Source organism: Leucoraja erinacea, chromosome 24, assembly GCF_028641065.1.
Source record: "Leucoraja erinacea ecotype New England chromosome 24, Leri_hhj_1, whole genome shotgun sequence".
Taxonomy (NCBI): domain Eukaryota; kingdom Metazoa; phylum Chordata; class Chondrichthyes; order Rajiformes; family Rajidae; genus Leucoraja; species Leucoraja erinaceus.
This window is the reverse complement of record NC_073400.1, coordinates 22,067,258-22,083,440: the sequence shown is the minus strand read 5'-3', so window position 1 is coordinate 22,083,440 and position 16,183 is coordinate 22,067,258. Positions and strand designations below refer to the sequence as shown.

Below are 16,183 nucleotides of genomic sequence, written 5' to 3'. Positions count from 1 at the left end.
ATGGGCAGAGCTGGGCCTGATGTGAGGGCAACCCAGACTGACTTTTCTCTTCAGTTGCATATCCCCAGGTAGCAGCAACCATGGCCTTGGTCTGGGAGAGTGTAACAGAAGATAGGGTCAGTGTCCAGACATGGGTGTTCTTATGTGTAGGAAAGAACTGCAGATGCAGGTTTAAATTGAATATAGACACAAAATGCTGGAGCAACTCAGCAGGACAGGCAGCATCTCTGGAGAGAAGGAATGGGTGACGTTTCGGGTCGAGACATCTGAAGAAGGGTTTCGACCCGAAATGTCACCCATTCCTTCTCTCCAGAGATGCTGCCCGTCCCCCTGAGTTACTCCAGCATTTTGTGTCTACCATGGTTGTTTTTATATAGAGGAACATATCTGGGAATAAATGGTGGTCCAGTAGTGGGTGTCAGTTCGAAGAAGAGGGTCAGGGTTGAGGGATCATTGTTGGTGTATGAGCTGGTTTGAGAAGGTCAAGGTTGAAGAGTTATTGCCAGTGTAGCAAATCCTGTGGGAGGGTCAGGGTTGAAGGGCCAATTATCAGCTTATCAGCTGATGGACGAGGCTCTAGGTTGACAGGTCATCAGCGGTTTATCAGCTGCTGGATGAGGGTCAAGGTTAAAAGATCATTGTTCATGTCTCAACTGCTGGGGAGGGTCTGGGTTGAAGTGTTACTGCCCGTGTAGCAGTTGCAGTGGGAGGATAAGAGTTGGAAGGTCACTGTTTGTGTATCAGTTGAAGGTCATGGTTGAAGAGTTACTATCCATGCACTAGTTACTGGGTTATCAGGACTGAAGGGTTATTTTCTAATCAGCTGCAGTGGAAGGGTCAGAGTTGAAAGGCCATGTTTAGTGTATCAGCTTTTTGTAGAGGATCAGGGCACGTGTTCATGTCCATCAGCTATTGAGGAAATCAGGTTTAAGGTTGACTGCAGACCAAAGGAACTGCTGGTTTACCAAAGACATGGAGTAACTCAGCGAGTCAGGCACCATCTCTGGATAAGGGTCTGAAGAAGGGTTTCGGCCCGAAACATTGCCTATTTCCTTCACTCCATAGATGCTGCTGCACCCGCTGAGTTTCTCCAGCGTTTTTGTGTAACCATCTCTGGATAACATGGCTAAGCGACGTTTCGGGACATGAACCTTCTGAAGATCCTAAATTATAGCAACATTTAAGAAGCATTAAAACAGGCACATGGATCGGGTAGATTTAGAAAGATATGGGCAAAATGGAGACAGGTGGGACTAGTGTAGATGGGACATGTCGGGACCCCCGGTCTATCTTTGATCCCTTATGTATCTGTACACTGTGGATGGTTCGATTGTAATCCGCTGGCTGGTTAGCACGCAGCAAAAGCTTTTCACTGTACCTCGGCACACTTGATAATAAAATAAACCAAACAAAAACTAAACATGTTGGGCGGTGTGGCCAAGTGGGACTGAAGAGCCTGTTTCCAGACTGTGTGACTATGATGCTGCCTGGCTCGCTGTTACTCCCGCGCTCTGTGTCTTTGAAGGGTCACAGTCCATGTACCACCTGCCGGGGGGCTTGGACGGGCTGCATAAGGCGTTATTAACCGGAGGCGGGTAGTTGTCCAGCGACAGAGGGAGAGGGGTGGGGTAAGTGGGAGAGAAGTGGAAGAGTGGGGAGGGAGAGGTAAGAGGAGAGATGGAAGAGGGACAGAGGGGTAGGTGGAAGGGGGCGGAGGGAGAGAGGGAAGGGGTGGAGTAGAGAGGGGAGGGGGAGAGAGGGATGGGGGTGGGAGGAGAGGGGGTGGAGAGAGGGGTGGGGGAGGGAAGGGGAGAGAGGTGTGGGAGAGGGGGGAGATGGGGTACCACCATGAGGTACCACCTCCAGTTTAAATTCCATTTGGAATATTTTGGAGGACCAAGAAACCAAGAACCAAGACTTGTTTGGGCCGGTGGTCTGTGCCGCCCCATTGCCGTAGAGACCAAAGATGCTCCTATATTAGTTGAAGGTCATGGTTGAAGAGTTACTATCCATGCACTAGTTACTGGGTTATCAGGACTGAAGGGTTATTTTCTGATCAGCTGCAGTGGAAGGGTCAGAGTTGAAAGGCCATGTTTAGTGTGTCAGCTTTTTGTAGAGGATCAGGGTCCGTGTTCATGTCTATCAGCTATTGAGGAAATCAGGTTTAAGGAAGGTGAAGAAGGGTTTCGGCCCGAAACGTCGCCTATTTCCTTCGCTCCATAGATGCTGCTGCACCCGCTGAGTTTCTCCAGCATTTTTGTGTGTACCTTTGCTCCTCTATAATCTTTGGTAGAGACGGCGAGAGGCCGGAAGCGGAAGTTTCCGCCGGCCGGAAACGGACATCGCGCACTCCGCCCCTCCGGTCTCAGAGACGACATCATGGAGCCGGCGGGCAGCTCTCTCGGCGGCACCGCCCTCCAGCTGTCGGGCGACCGGGCAGCCCCGCCGGGCGAAGAGGGCCTATCGGCCATCACAGCCCCCTGCTCGGCCGGCCTGGTCAGCTCCTCCGGCACCAACGGGAAGGCGGTTGTGTGCGAGCGGTGCGGCTCCCGTGTGCTGAGCCCAGGGACGGCGCGGTACCGTCGCCGAGAGGTGGGCGAGGCCCGGGGAGGGAGGGGGGGGAAGGGGGGTAAACTGTTGGGGAAAGGGACGGAGTAAACCCAGGGATGGCAGCTTGGTGATCGTGTAGGGGAATGGACGGGGAAGGATTTGTGGGATGGCTCTAGAGATGTGATGAGAGGTGGAAATATGGGTTGAGAAAGCAATATAAAGACGAATTTGACATTTGGCAGGGAAAGGAGAATGTTCACCAACACAGACAATAGCTGCAAGAGTAGGCCATTTGGCCCTTCGAGCCAGCACCGCCATTCAATGTGATTATGGCTGATCATCCACAATCAGTACCACATTCCTGCCTTCGCCCCATATCCCTTTATTCCGTTAGCCCTAAGACCTCTATCTAACTCTCTTTTTAATGCATTCCAGTGAATCGGCCTCTACTGCCTTTTGAGGCAGAGAATTCCACAAACTGTGTAAACGTTTTTCCTCATCTCAGTTCTAAATGGCCTACCCCTTATTCTTAAACTGTGACCCCTGGTTCTGGACTCTCCCAACATCGGGAATATGTTTCCTGCATCTAGTGTGTCCAATCCCTTAATAATTGTATATGTTTCTATAAGATCCCCTCTCTTCCTTCTAAATTCCAGTGAATACCCCAGTCGCTCCATTCTTTCATCATATGAGGCATGAAGGGTACACACGGGTGGCCGTGGGCAGAGGGAACTCAACAACGCTCTTTGGCTGCTGATGAGATCAGCCTTGCACTATTGTGCTTAATTATGCAATGAGATGGTACCGTTCTAAGGTGATGTGTAGGTTTTACTTTTGTTTTCTTTTGTTCTCTACAAATAGCTCATTTAGAAATTCAGGTGGCATTTTTTGTAAAGATTTTTTTAGCTGTATGAAGTCAATTATTCATGAAATATTTATCTTTTGGGGGTTATTTTACTGGTTATGTGTTAGAAAAATTCTAAGCTTCTGTTATGTAAACTACCATCAGAAAGCTTAGGAATTACGTTCAATTTATTGAAAATGCAGGAGCCCCTTGAGCCCCCACCGGGGTGCTGACCCTGGACCCCGTCAGGGGCCTAGCTGGCCTCTGAGACACCCGGCCAATACTGACTACTTTTTTTCTGGAGGTGAATATCATGCCTGCATACGACAGTCCCGCAGTCCTGCGAATTAACCTCGTGAACCTACGCTACACTCCCTCAATAGCAGGAATGTCCTTCCTCAAATTAGGAGACCAAAACTGCACACAATACTCCAGGTGTAGTCACACCAGGGCCCTGTACCAATGCAGAATGACCTATTTGCTCCTATACTCAACTCTGGTTATGAAGGCAAGCATACCATTAGCTTTCTTCACTGCCTTAGGTACCTGCATGCTTACTTTCAGTGACTGATGTACAAGGACACCCATGTCTCGTTGTACTTCCCCTTTTCCTAACCTGACACCATTCAGATAATAATCTGTCTTCCCGTTCTTGCCACCAGTGGATAACCTCACATTTATCCACATCATACTGCATCTGCCCACTCACCCACCCTGTCCAAATCACCCTGTATCCTCAGAGCATCCTCTTCACAGATCACACTGCCACCCAGCTTTGTGTCATCTGCAAATTTACTAATATCACTTTTAATTTCCTCATCTAAATCATTAATGGATATTGTAAATAGCTCCGGTCCCAGCACAGAGCCTTGCGGCACCCACTAGTCAATGCCTGCCATTCTGAAAGGGACCCGTTAATCCCCACTCTTTGTTTCCTGACTGCCAACTAGTTTTCTATCCATGTCAATACCCTAACCCCAATGACATGTGCTCAAATTTTGCCCACTAATCTCCTGTGTGGGACTTTCTGAAAGTCGAGGTACACTACATCCACTGGCTCTCCCTTGTCCATTTTACTTGTCACATCCTCAAAAAATTCCTGAAAATTTGTCATGCATGATTTCTCCTTCATAAATCCATGCTGACTTGGACCGATCCTGTTACTGCTATCCAAAAGATATTACATGGACATGTAGGTTTGAGTTTAAGAGATCAGTTGAGACTTGTTTCTTTGGATCAGAAGAGTGTACCTAGGTACAGTCAAATTATTTGGTTTTGTATACGCAAATCGTTAACGTATCTCGTGCTGACAAAAGTTATAAACATACTCATTAGCATCTTGTTCTTGGTGGCACCCCCAACCAGGTCTCCCTTTGTTCTTGTGTAGAGTGGATCTGCAGATACTGGTTTACACCAAAGATAGACACAAAATGCTGATGTAACTCAGCTGGACAGGCAGCATCTCTGGCAGGATGTAGATCAGTTACTGATATAGGGCCGAAAGATGGTGAATGGTGGATAAAGATAAGGTTAATGACAGAACCCTTAGCGTTGATGTACAGAGGAATCTTGAGTTCCAAGTCCATAGCTCCCTGAAAGTAGCAACGAAAGTAGACAGAGTGGTAAAACAGTCATACGATATACTGCCATTCATTGGTTGGGGCATCGGGTTTAAGAGTCAGGTTGCAGCTTTATAAAAGTTTGGCTGCATTTGGAGTATTGTGTTTTGGTCACTCATTGCAGGAAAGATATATGGAGGCTTTGGAGGGGGTGCTTAGATTAGATAGTATTAGATATAAAGAGAGGTTAGACAAATTTAGTTTATTCTCTCTGGCGTGTTGGAGGCTAATGGAGGACCTGACAGATGTTTATAAATTATGAGAGGCATCGATAGACAGTCAGATATTTTTTGTCTCTCAGGGTGGGAATGACAAATGCCAGAGGGCATAGATGTGGACCAAAGGAAGGCAAATACAACTAGCTTGATGGGGGAATCTTGGTCAGAATTGACGGGTTAGGCCGAATGGCATATTTACATGCTGTATAACACTGACTAGGGATCAATTTGACTAATCTATGCTACTCCTCATCCAAGGTGAAGCACCCTGAATAGAACATCATATTCTAAATGCGGTTACACCAGTGATTTGACTTTTACCCTCTTAATACCAAGTCCCAAATTCCATTAGCCTTTGACTAGCTGTTCATCATTTTCATACTTGTGCCTGAAATCACTGTTCTCACATGGTTTGTAGCATTTTTCGCATCTGGAAAAATGCATTAATCTCTCCCACTGCATCCAAAGCGGATGTTCTCCCCATTCAGAGTATTGCATTCCAGTATTACCCATTGATCAATATCCCTTTATGACTTTCCTCACCCATCTACATGCCAGTTTACTGTGCTCTCTGACAAGACAACTGAAAATGTATACACATGATCTAATGATCCATCCTCCAAGCTATATTCCAATGGTGAAAAGAGGTGTTCCTTTTGGGCACCACATTCAACCAGTCAGAGAACTCGCAACTACTAAAGTTGAGTTTATTGTTGTATGCATAAGTACGGTGAGGTACAGGTATAGTGTGCAGAGCATCACACAATGCACAAAAATATAAATTGTACATAATCTATACATAAATTACACAAATGATACAACAGTGAAAAAAGAACAAGACATTAGTGCAAAAATACACAATTGGAAAATAAGTCCATGTTACTGCAAGAGGTGGTTTATAGTGTTCTGTTGCCAAGGTAACCAACATGTTGCATCATTCCATATGCCTTTTGCTTATGAGTATCTAAGTAAATCTCATGGGAAGCCATATACATGCAAACATAGTCCGCCATCTGTAACGAAAATCTCTCTGATTGACCTATTCATTCACCAAACATAGTGGCGTCAATGCAGATTGGGATAACGGGTGTACTTTATGTACTTGCAGCTCTTCCTTCCCTCCATGAGGCAGAAGGTGGCACTGGGCACGGATGGCAGTGCAGTCACAGGAGACATGCTGCAGGAGCACTGGTTCGTCGATGACATGTACACCTTCGAGAACATTGGATTCACCAAGGATGTGAATAACATCAAGTACCTTGTGTGTGCTGACTGCGAGATTGGCCCCATTGGATGGCACAGTCTGGATGATAAGAAGAGCTTTTACATTGCTTTAGATCGAGTGCAGCATGAATAGTGGGGGTCTGGGGGGGGGGGGGGGGGGGCGAGGAGCTTTGGGGGCCACAAAGTGATCTACTGGCAGGATTGGTGTATTATTCACATTAAACTGTTCCAGGAGGCGGGACTGCGACTTCATGGTATGTCATGTCCAGCAGCAACTGCTCCAGGGTATTAGACCAAGCCACAGCCAAAACCTGCGCCTCAATCTGGAGATCTGTGGGGACTGATTGCTTGGCCTGTATTTCTGGGTTATCATTAAAAAAATATTATCACTGCCCTGCGCTGTTACTGAGCAACCCCAGTGAAATGTTAGTGACTAGGACACTTCTGCCATTCACACGAGGACAATAGGTGCAGGAGTAGGCCATTCGGCCCTTCGGGCCAGCACTGCCATTCAAAGTGGTCATGGCTGATCATCCCCAATCAGTTCCTGCCTTCACCCCATATCCCCTGACTCAGCTATTTTTAAGAGCTGCACTATGGACACCATGAGTGGGTGCGTCTATCGCATCCAACAATTGAATCGGGTGCAGCACTAATACCCACAGTGAGGCTTGTGATGCTGGACCATTGCAGTGCTATTTATATTCCAGGCTTATTGGGAAGCAACATTATAAAATAGATACAGCGTAGATAATGATTATTCAGTCGACATATTCTGTGCTGCATCCATGGAAGATCAATCTACCGAGCCTCACACGTCTGCCCTCACACCAGAACTCTCCAAATTAATTTATTTTGGATACAATCCAGCTCCACATTACAGGTTACAATTTAATTTCCCTCTACTAATATTCCCAGGCAGTACACTTGACCCTGACCACTTGTGTAAGTGAGTTTATCCTTGTCACTTTTGCTTTTGTTAATCCCATTCTGGTTTCTGGCCCTTTTAGCAGTTAACTTTATTCTCTCTCTCTCTCTCTCTCTTTACCTCTCATGATTTTAAATTCTTCCACAACCACATCTGTTTCGTCCACTAAGATCCCGCATCTCTGGACTCCTTTTAGCGTATCGCTTCTGCACTCTCTCCAGCTATTGCTTTTCTGAAGTGACTCCCAGAGCTGAATGACTGAACTAGTGTTTTATAAAGGTTCTTCATTACTTCCTATCTCTTGTACTCCGTTTCTCTATTTATAAAGTTGAGTATTGTGAACGGTTTTGGACCAATTTCTGTGCCCGATCATGAGTTTTCATGAACACCCCACATCCTTTTGTTCATGTTTCCCTTTTAGAATTGTTTGGATTCCCTTTTCTCATTCTTTCTACCAAAATGTATGGCTTAGTATTTTGTAGCATTAAATTTCATCTGCTACCTTTGTGCTCATTCCTCTATTGAATGTATCAACTTAAAATCTGTTACTGCCCTTGTGGTTTACTATGCCTCCAGGTTTTGCTGGCTATATATCTGGAAATTGTACGCCAAAGTTCAAGCCACTTTTGTATATTAAGTTATCCTTGTATCGAAACCTGGGAACTGCATTGTACATCTCTCTTGTCCAAAAGAATAATTTACCACACTTTCCGTAAATCAGCCAATTTTCTGAATATTTCATTACAGCATCTTCTATTCCATGGGCTTCAATCTTGACAACAATATTTGATGTGTGCATTATATCACATGCCTTTTGTTATATCACATGCCCATCAAACAGCATTTTCCTCACTGTGATTTCATCAAAAATAGTTAGTTTGACATGATCTAAGAAATTTGTGCCAGCTTTGGATAGGAGTAGACTATTTAGCCCCTCATTCACTTACTTTTCTTCCCAGTATCTTATCTACAAATATTAAAAGATCAATCTCAGATCTAAAATGATCCAAAGACGAATTTTGTTTGTTGGAGACGGAAGTTCAAAAACTTACAAATTCCTCTCCCAAACATACACTTCTAACTTTTTAGACTGATCCCCAATCTTGGACTAAAGATATCAATGGATATTTTTAAGGCAGAGTTAGATATATTCTTAATTAATATATGTCAAGGGTTATGGGGAGAAGGCAGAAGAATGGGGTTAGGGGGGATAGATTACCCATGATTGAATGGTGAGGTAGACTTGATGGGCTGCATTTCGCCCATATCCCTCTAAACCTGTCCTATCTATGTACCTGTCTAAATGTTTCTTAAACATTGTGATAGTGAAAAAGCTACTTATTTTAACTACTATTTTCATAATAGTCACCACACAAACTACTCGTGTGGAAGGGAGGCCCTTTGTCCAGTCAACTTGCCCACACCAACCAACACTGTCCCATCCACATTCTTTGTCCAACAGTACCTGCAAATTTTTTTTGCCCCTTATCACCTCCAAAGACATTAGTCATGGTCAGAGGTACTATGTACCTGTCTAAAAACCTTTTTTTTTACATGGTGTGATATACTAAAAACTGGCCTTTGCCTACCTCCTCCAGCCATCCTCGCTCCATACACCCTCAATATTTTGTCCCTGAAAAAGTTTTTGTTTACAAAGATTGACGATCTAAAACTTTCCCTCTTCACCTCCCCCATAAACTGATTTGTCTTATGGTTCTCTATTTCAAAGATTACTCTCTAGCACTTGGAGACTGTCTATCTACCCCGCATCTAATTCACTAAATCTAGCCCATTTAATATCTTCTTATGTTGTTTAACTAAAATTCGGCTTCATCAATAGTACCTGCCTCAACTACCTCCTCCAGCATCTCGCTCCATACACCCACAATATTTTGTGTGAAAATGTTTTCCCTTAGATTCCAATTAAAACTTTCCCTCTTCACCTTAAACTGATGTCTTATGGTTCTCTATTTCATTACTCTGGGCAGGAGACTGTCTATCTACCCGATCTATTCCTCTCATGATGTTGTACACCTCTATAAGATCACCCCTCACCCCTCCTGCCATAGCTGGCCCTCGAATCCTGGCAACATACTCTTAAATCTTCTCTGTACCCTTTACAGCTTCACATAATCTTTCCTATTACATGGTGAACACAATACTCGATAAACATTTTATATTTAACTGCAACATGACCTCCCAACTTCCATATTCAATACTCCGATGAAGGCCAATTTGCCAAAAGCCTCTTTGACCGCCCTATCTACTCTGGTGCCACTTTCAATGAACTATGTACCTGCTAGATCGCTCTGTTCTACAACACTCTCCAGAGCCCTACCATTCACTGTGTAGGTAATGCCCATGTTAGTCTTCCCAAAATGCAACCGCACATTTCTCTATTAAATTCCATCAACCATTCCTCAGCCCACCTGGCCAGCCGATCAAGATCCTGCTGCAATTTTGGACAACTATCTTCACTTGCTAATCATGCCATGTACATTCTCATCCAAATAATTGGTATAGATGACAAAAACCAATGGGCCCCAGAAGCAAAACCTGAGGCACACCACTAGTCGCAGGCCTCCAGTTCGAAAAGCAACCTTCCACCATTACCCTCAGCTTATTTCAATAAATCCAATGTTCTATCCATTGAGCTATCTTTCCTTGGATCCCATGGGATCTAACCTTCCAGAGCAGCCTACCCTGCAGAACCTTATCAGATGCATAAATCCATATATGCAATGTCTACAGCTCTGCCTTCAACCTTTTTGATCATATCAATAAAAAACTAATTCATGAGGCACGACTCCTACATACAAAACAATGCTGATTATCCCAAATTAGCTCTTTTCCATTGAAATACATGTATGTCCTATCCCTCAGAATACTCATGAAACTTTCTGACCACAGATGTTAATCTCACTGGCCTGTAGTTTCAAGCCTTTTCCCTGCAGCCCTTCTTGAATAGAGGCACAACATTTGCCGCCTTCCTAGTCATCTGGCACCTTGCCTGCATTTAGTGGTGACTCGCAAATCTCAGCCAGGAATCCTGCAGTGGAAAATATTCATTTTCTATTCATCCTGTGATTTTTTTTTTAATTAGGTACGAGTGGGAACTTAATCATATTACCCCTTTACACTAAGAATGCACCCCCTGATTTGTGTCTTACCCTTTACATCAGATTTTTGTTAGCCTGCACTGCATTCCATGTGAAATCAACTTATCCTTTGCAGTGTAGTTTCTATAAGGGCATATGCCTGCAGCCTTGCACTCCAGTCCAGATGTAAAGACTGCTGTATGAAGCACAGTCATGTCATTTCATTTCATGACGAGAGAACTTTGTTTCTTTGGATGGGCACGGTTTCTAACCTTTCACAATGCACTGTTCAAAACGTTCTTCATTCAAATGATCTTAAACTTGTCTACCTGGGAATCCATTTGCCATAGTTTTTCTATGTTAATATATTGCATATACATTGCTAACAATGCCAGCTGTCTTTGTATTATTAGTGATCTTGGATGTGCCACTTTCTATTCCCTCGTCTGAAATTTTTAAATACAGTGAATAATTGCAAACCACTGCTGATCCACATAGGATACCACAGATCATGTTCTAAAAAACTGGACATTTACCTCCTGAAGCTCAAGTACTTTACAGGCCTTGTCCATATTCATTTCCATCAGTCAATTTCAAATGTTGTAAATTTATAAGCAAATTCTGGAAACCCAAACATATTTAATGTGTAACATTTCCCCAATCCACTGCTTTAGTCACCTTTATAAATAATTTAAAAAATCAGTAAGGTTCATCAAGTGCATGGTAGCTTTCTATCTTCTGAAAATATGTGAATGTTCAGCTACTTTATCCTCAACTGATAATTTCTTGACAAAATTAGGATTACTGTTTTAGAATTCCCTGGCTTCCTTTACTTGCCTTAAATTGCAGAGTGACATGGAATTTTTCTATCTGAAGTGTTAGTTCCTGAAGAAGGACTTTGGAAGATTATAGTTGGGGTGTCTGCAGTATTGTCACCAATTTCAAACTCTGGAATCGTCTGGTCCTAAGGGTTTGTCATGTTAAAGTGATATTTTCTTCTTCAAACACAATGCAAGTATAAAAGCAAAAGAAGAAAATATCACTTTAACGGTTTTATTTATTTTTCTCATTGGCGGGGGAGGTTAATTATTTCTTCTTGGAAATACAGCTGAAATGTTATTCAACATTCTTGCTATTTACTGGTTTTCATTTCGGTTATCACTAATCAGTTATAAATGGAGACCATTTGTTCGCATTCATAATTATTAAATGTCCCATGCCAGTTTATTTTCCTGCTCCTTTTTAAAGTGCTTATCTGTTTATCTGTCTTTTGTTCATTGTATCTTACTCAGTTGCTGATGTTTTCATTTTTCTTTACTCTTTGAATGGAAGAATTATATTCCCTGTAGATATAACATTGTACTGCATCATAATCAATTCTGTATTGAACATTTTTCATTGATCTTTGGCTGTTTTACTCCTGAATTAAAACATACCAGTAACCGACTGGACCAGTAACCTGAGATCTTGATTATTGATGCAGAGGTGCATGCTTAAGGTTTGCCATGGCAATAGAAAAACGATTTATTTGATTCCAAAATCTGGAATTTCAAATAGTGGCTTGTTCCTAAAATAGTGTCCAGGGGACAACTGAATCATCTGAAGAAAAACCTGGTTCATTCTGGCTCGGCCTTTGCGTCTGATTCTTAGCAGTGGTCTTAAAGTATTTTGCAAGGCATCCACTTGTATCATAACTGTCAGATTAACTCAAAATAAAAACTTGCAGTTCTCCAGGTATGAGGGGAGACATCAAATTCTGACACCAGATTTCCTCCCACATACGTTGCTCGACCTGCTTAGTTCTCCAGCAGTTTGTTGTTTTGTGCAGTATCTTGCGTCTCTAGATTCCAACACAGGCATCCCTTGGTGTATCACAGATATCTTATTGTGGGATGAGGTAATACCACTGATATTCCAAAGTGAAACTGGGTAGTTGCACAGCAAATAAAATCATAAATACAAAAAGATATCATAAGATTAAACGTTTTCACCTGAATGCATGCAGTATTCCTACCAGCATAGATGATTTGGCAGTACAAATGAAAAATAATGGGTATAATCTGGTAGCCATTACGGAGATGGGATTGCAAAGTGGTATAGAACTGGGAACCATATATTATGATGTATTTGGTATTCTGAAAGGATAGGTAGTAATGAAAAGGTAGTGGAGATGATCTGTTTATAAAGAATGATTTTACAACAGCGGTGAGGACTTCTATTGATTCAGAAGCTCAAGAAATAGGATGCGTTTGAATGGGAATGAACAATGATAAGAGTAATCTGTCACTATTGGGGATAGTTTTTGGCACCAGTAGAGTATACAATGGGAAATGCCTAAAGGGGGCTCATAAGAAAGGAGCTGCAATAATCACAGATGATGATAGTTATCATGGGTTGCACAGAATCACATTCTCAGCCATCCTAATGCATTTGAATCTCAAGTAACCAACTGGGGACCAGGCTATTTTAGATCTTGCATAATGTAATGAAACACGATTAATTAATGATCTCATGGTGAAGAATCCCCTAGGAAAGAGTTATTATAGCACATTAGAATTTCAGATTCACTTTGAGTGAGAAAAAAACTTGAATCTGATAGTTAAAAGCAATTGCAGTAGTATGCCAGAGTTGGCTCAAGTGGGCAGGGAAGGTATATTAAACGATAATATGGTAGATCAGCAGTGATACACATTTAAGGGCGTGTTTTATACACCTTAGTAAACATATTAAGGCAGACGATAGGAGCTTTTAAATAAATATAAAAAGTAAAAACTCACTAAACAATCTGGTTCCTTACAGAATGAGACAGGTCAATTAGTAATGGTATATTGAGAAATTGCATAAATTACACAAAGTTACAATATATTGGATAACATGATCGGTATATGGAACGGGTTTCCAGATGTAGTTGAGGCAGGTACTATCACAACATTTAAGAAATATTTGGACAGGTACATGGATAGAAAAGGTTTTGAGGGATATGGCTAAATGCAGGCAGGTGGGATTAGTATAGGTGGGGAAAGTTGTTAGGCGCGGGCAAGTTGGGCTGAACGGCCTGTCTACACAATGATGTAATGACTAGAATAAGGAACTGTGTGCTGTGGGTACTTTGGATTTGCAAATTCTCCAGAGGACACAAACGGTCTGGTTGATAGTTTAAGGTTACAAACCACTTTACTGCACTAACCCTTCATGAAATTCACAGCCTTTGTTTTGAATATGCTGAGTGATGGAGACTCGGCAGCTTTCTTGGGGGTAGATTTCCAAATTGGTTGAAGAAATGTCATTGCAGTCCTGAACTGCTGCCCCCTTATTTTTAGGCTGTGCCCCCTGGTTCTGGATACCCAGCCAGGGGAAACATCATCTCTGCATCTATCCTGTAAGAATGTTATATATTTCAATTAGATCACATATTATAAATTTGAGAGAATGTTAGCCCATTCATTGAGCCTTTCTATACCCCCCACCCCCTGCAAAGCCTCACTACCTGCTCCTCATAAACTATACAGGTACTCAGACATGTATCATCAGCAAATTTAGATACATTTAATGTGATTGTCTCTAAATTATTGATCTAGATTAGTACAGCACAGGAACAAGCCCTTTGGCCCACAATATCCATGCCAAATGATGCCAAGTCATACTGATCTCTGCTTGCATGTCAAGAGTGTTTTATTTTCATATGTCCCAGATAGAACAATGAAATTCTTACATGCTGCAGCACAACAGAATATGTAAACAATCCTCAATGTTCATCATACTCAATGCCCCGATCTATGAACGCAAGCATACCATATGCCTTCTTTACAACTCGATCTACCTGTGTTGCCACTTTCAGAGAGCTGTGGACAACGACCACAATATCTTTCTGTACATCTTGCCAATAACTATATATTTCCCCCTTAGATTCAACCTTCCAAAGTGCAATAACTCACTCTTGCTCAGGTTAAACTCCATTTGTCATTTCTCAGCCCATTGCTGTGGCTGAGCGAAATCCCGCGGTGTACTTTGACAGTCTCCCTCACTGTCCCCAACTACACCAGTGTTGGTGTTGGCTGCAAATGCCCCAACCAGCCTATCTACATTTACACCCAAGTCGTTTATATACAACACAAACAACAGGGGTCCCAGCCCAGATCTCTGTGTAATTCCACTGGTCACAACCATCCAGTCTGAATATTGTCCCACACACCCTACAGTCTACTATCAGAAAGCCAGCTCAGAATCCAGATAAACAAGTCACCGGAGATGCTATGAATCCTGTTCTCCTGGATCAGATGACCAGGGAGTTATTTATCAAATGCCTCACTAAAATCCATGTAAATAATATTCACTGTCCTACCCTCGTCGTTCACATTCGTCACCTCCTCAACAACCTCAATCAAGTTCATAAGATACGACCTGCCACGGACAAAGCCAGAAACAAATCTTAAATTCCCCATTACCTTGTGCTCCAATTCCTTTTAATAATCTCTTTAGGGGCACCTTATCAAAGGTCTTGTTGAAAATCCAAATAAACCACAACCACGGGGTTGCTCTCATTCATTCTGCGAATCACGTCCTCAAAAAGGGAACTTTGCTTACACGATTTCCCTCCCCCAGTTCTATGTTGAGTTTGCCCGGTCCCATTGCAATGTACCCTGTGTCATGTTGATATTTCCTTAATACAGTGATCGTTTTCAGCAACATGACACATCTGGTTCCACTCGAACTGGTTTGTGCTTAAAAATACCAGAAATTACTAAAAACACTCAACAAAGCCGACAGCACCTGTGGAAAAAGACCCTATCAGTCTGCAACTCAATATTTTTTATCTCTCCCACTCAAAGATATTATATTTGCTACTTAAGTGGACATGGTATTAACCTAGAATCACTTATGGTTCCACATGGCTGGAATCTTGAGCTAAACTCATAGTGTTGAAGAAATTCAACGGGCCACGCAGCACCTGGGGAGTGAATGTGACGTTTGGATTCCGACCGTGTGAAACATGATAGCGATGGGCGGTTCTGACTTGGTTTTGAACGCGAGGAATTCGTTCTATCAAAAAAAGAGCATTTTAGACAAAGCAACATTAGACATTGCTTGGACATGCCTGTCCCGCTGAGTTACTCCCGCAGCCTGTGAGTTTTTTTAAATTTTATAAACCAACATCTGGGCTGCTGGAAACTTGAGGGAGGTAAACCGTGAGAAAATATGCTTCAGCCACTGGGCCCATTGTATCAGAATGAGACAAATCAATTAGTTTAACATCTAGAAAAGTGAATGTAGAAACTGCGATTAAGTATAATATTATCAAGTGTGTAAGGTGACAACAGATGTAAGAATTTAATGTGGATTTCAGACGGGACCATCCTGTTTGGTAAAAACCGTGGAGGCAACAGATTGCGTTAGATTAGTTTAGAAGTCAGATTTGTGTCTATCTTTGGTTTAAACCAACATCTGCAGTTCCTGCATCCTCCCCTGCTCTCTATCCTCCTCCCTTCACATCCCCCCTGCACCTTCTCTTCCCCAGTACTTTTACCTCCTCCTCGCTCCCTGCCCTTTTCCTTTCCCATCCCCATGCACCTTCTTACTCCCCCTGCACATTCTACCTCCTCCTGTCCTCCCCCTGGACAACCTCTACCCCCTCCTGCCCGGGCTTTGCTCCTCTGACACGCCTTGGTTGGATGGGCAGCTGCAGAACCCCGTCTTCCTTCAGC

General features: G+C 42.9%; 1 protein-coding gene across 1 annotated transcript; it reads left to right on the top strand.

Moving 5' to 3' along the window:
* Positions 1–2,336: 2,336 nt before the first annotated feature.
* On the top strand, positions 2,337–6,607 carry rabif (RAB interacting factor). The gene is made up of 2 exons (XM_055654731.1): positions 2,337–2,592; positions 6,340–6,607. Exons 1-2 carry the CDS (start codon positions 2,380–2,382, stop codon positions 6,586–6,588), a joined length of 462 nt encoding a protein of 153 aa, XP_055510706.1. The 5' UTR covers positions 2,337–2,379; the 3' UTR covers positions 6,589–6,607.
* Positions 6,608–16,183: the final 9,576 nt, after the last annotated feature.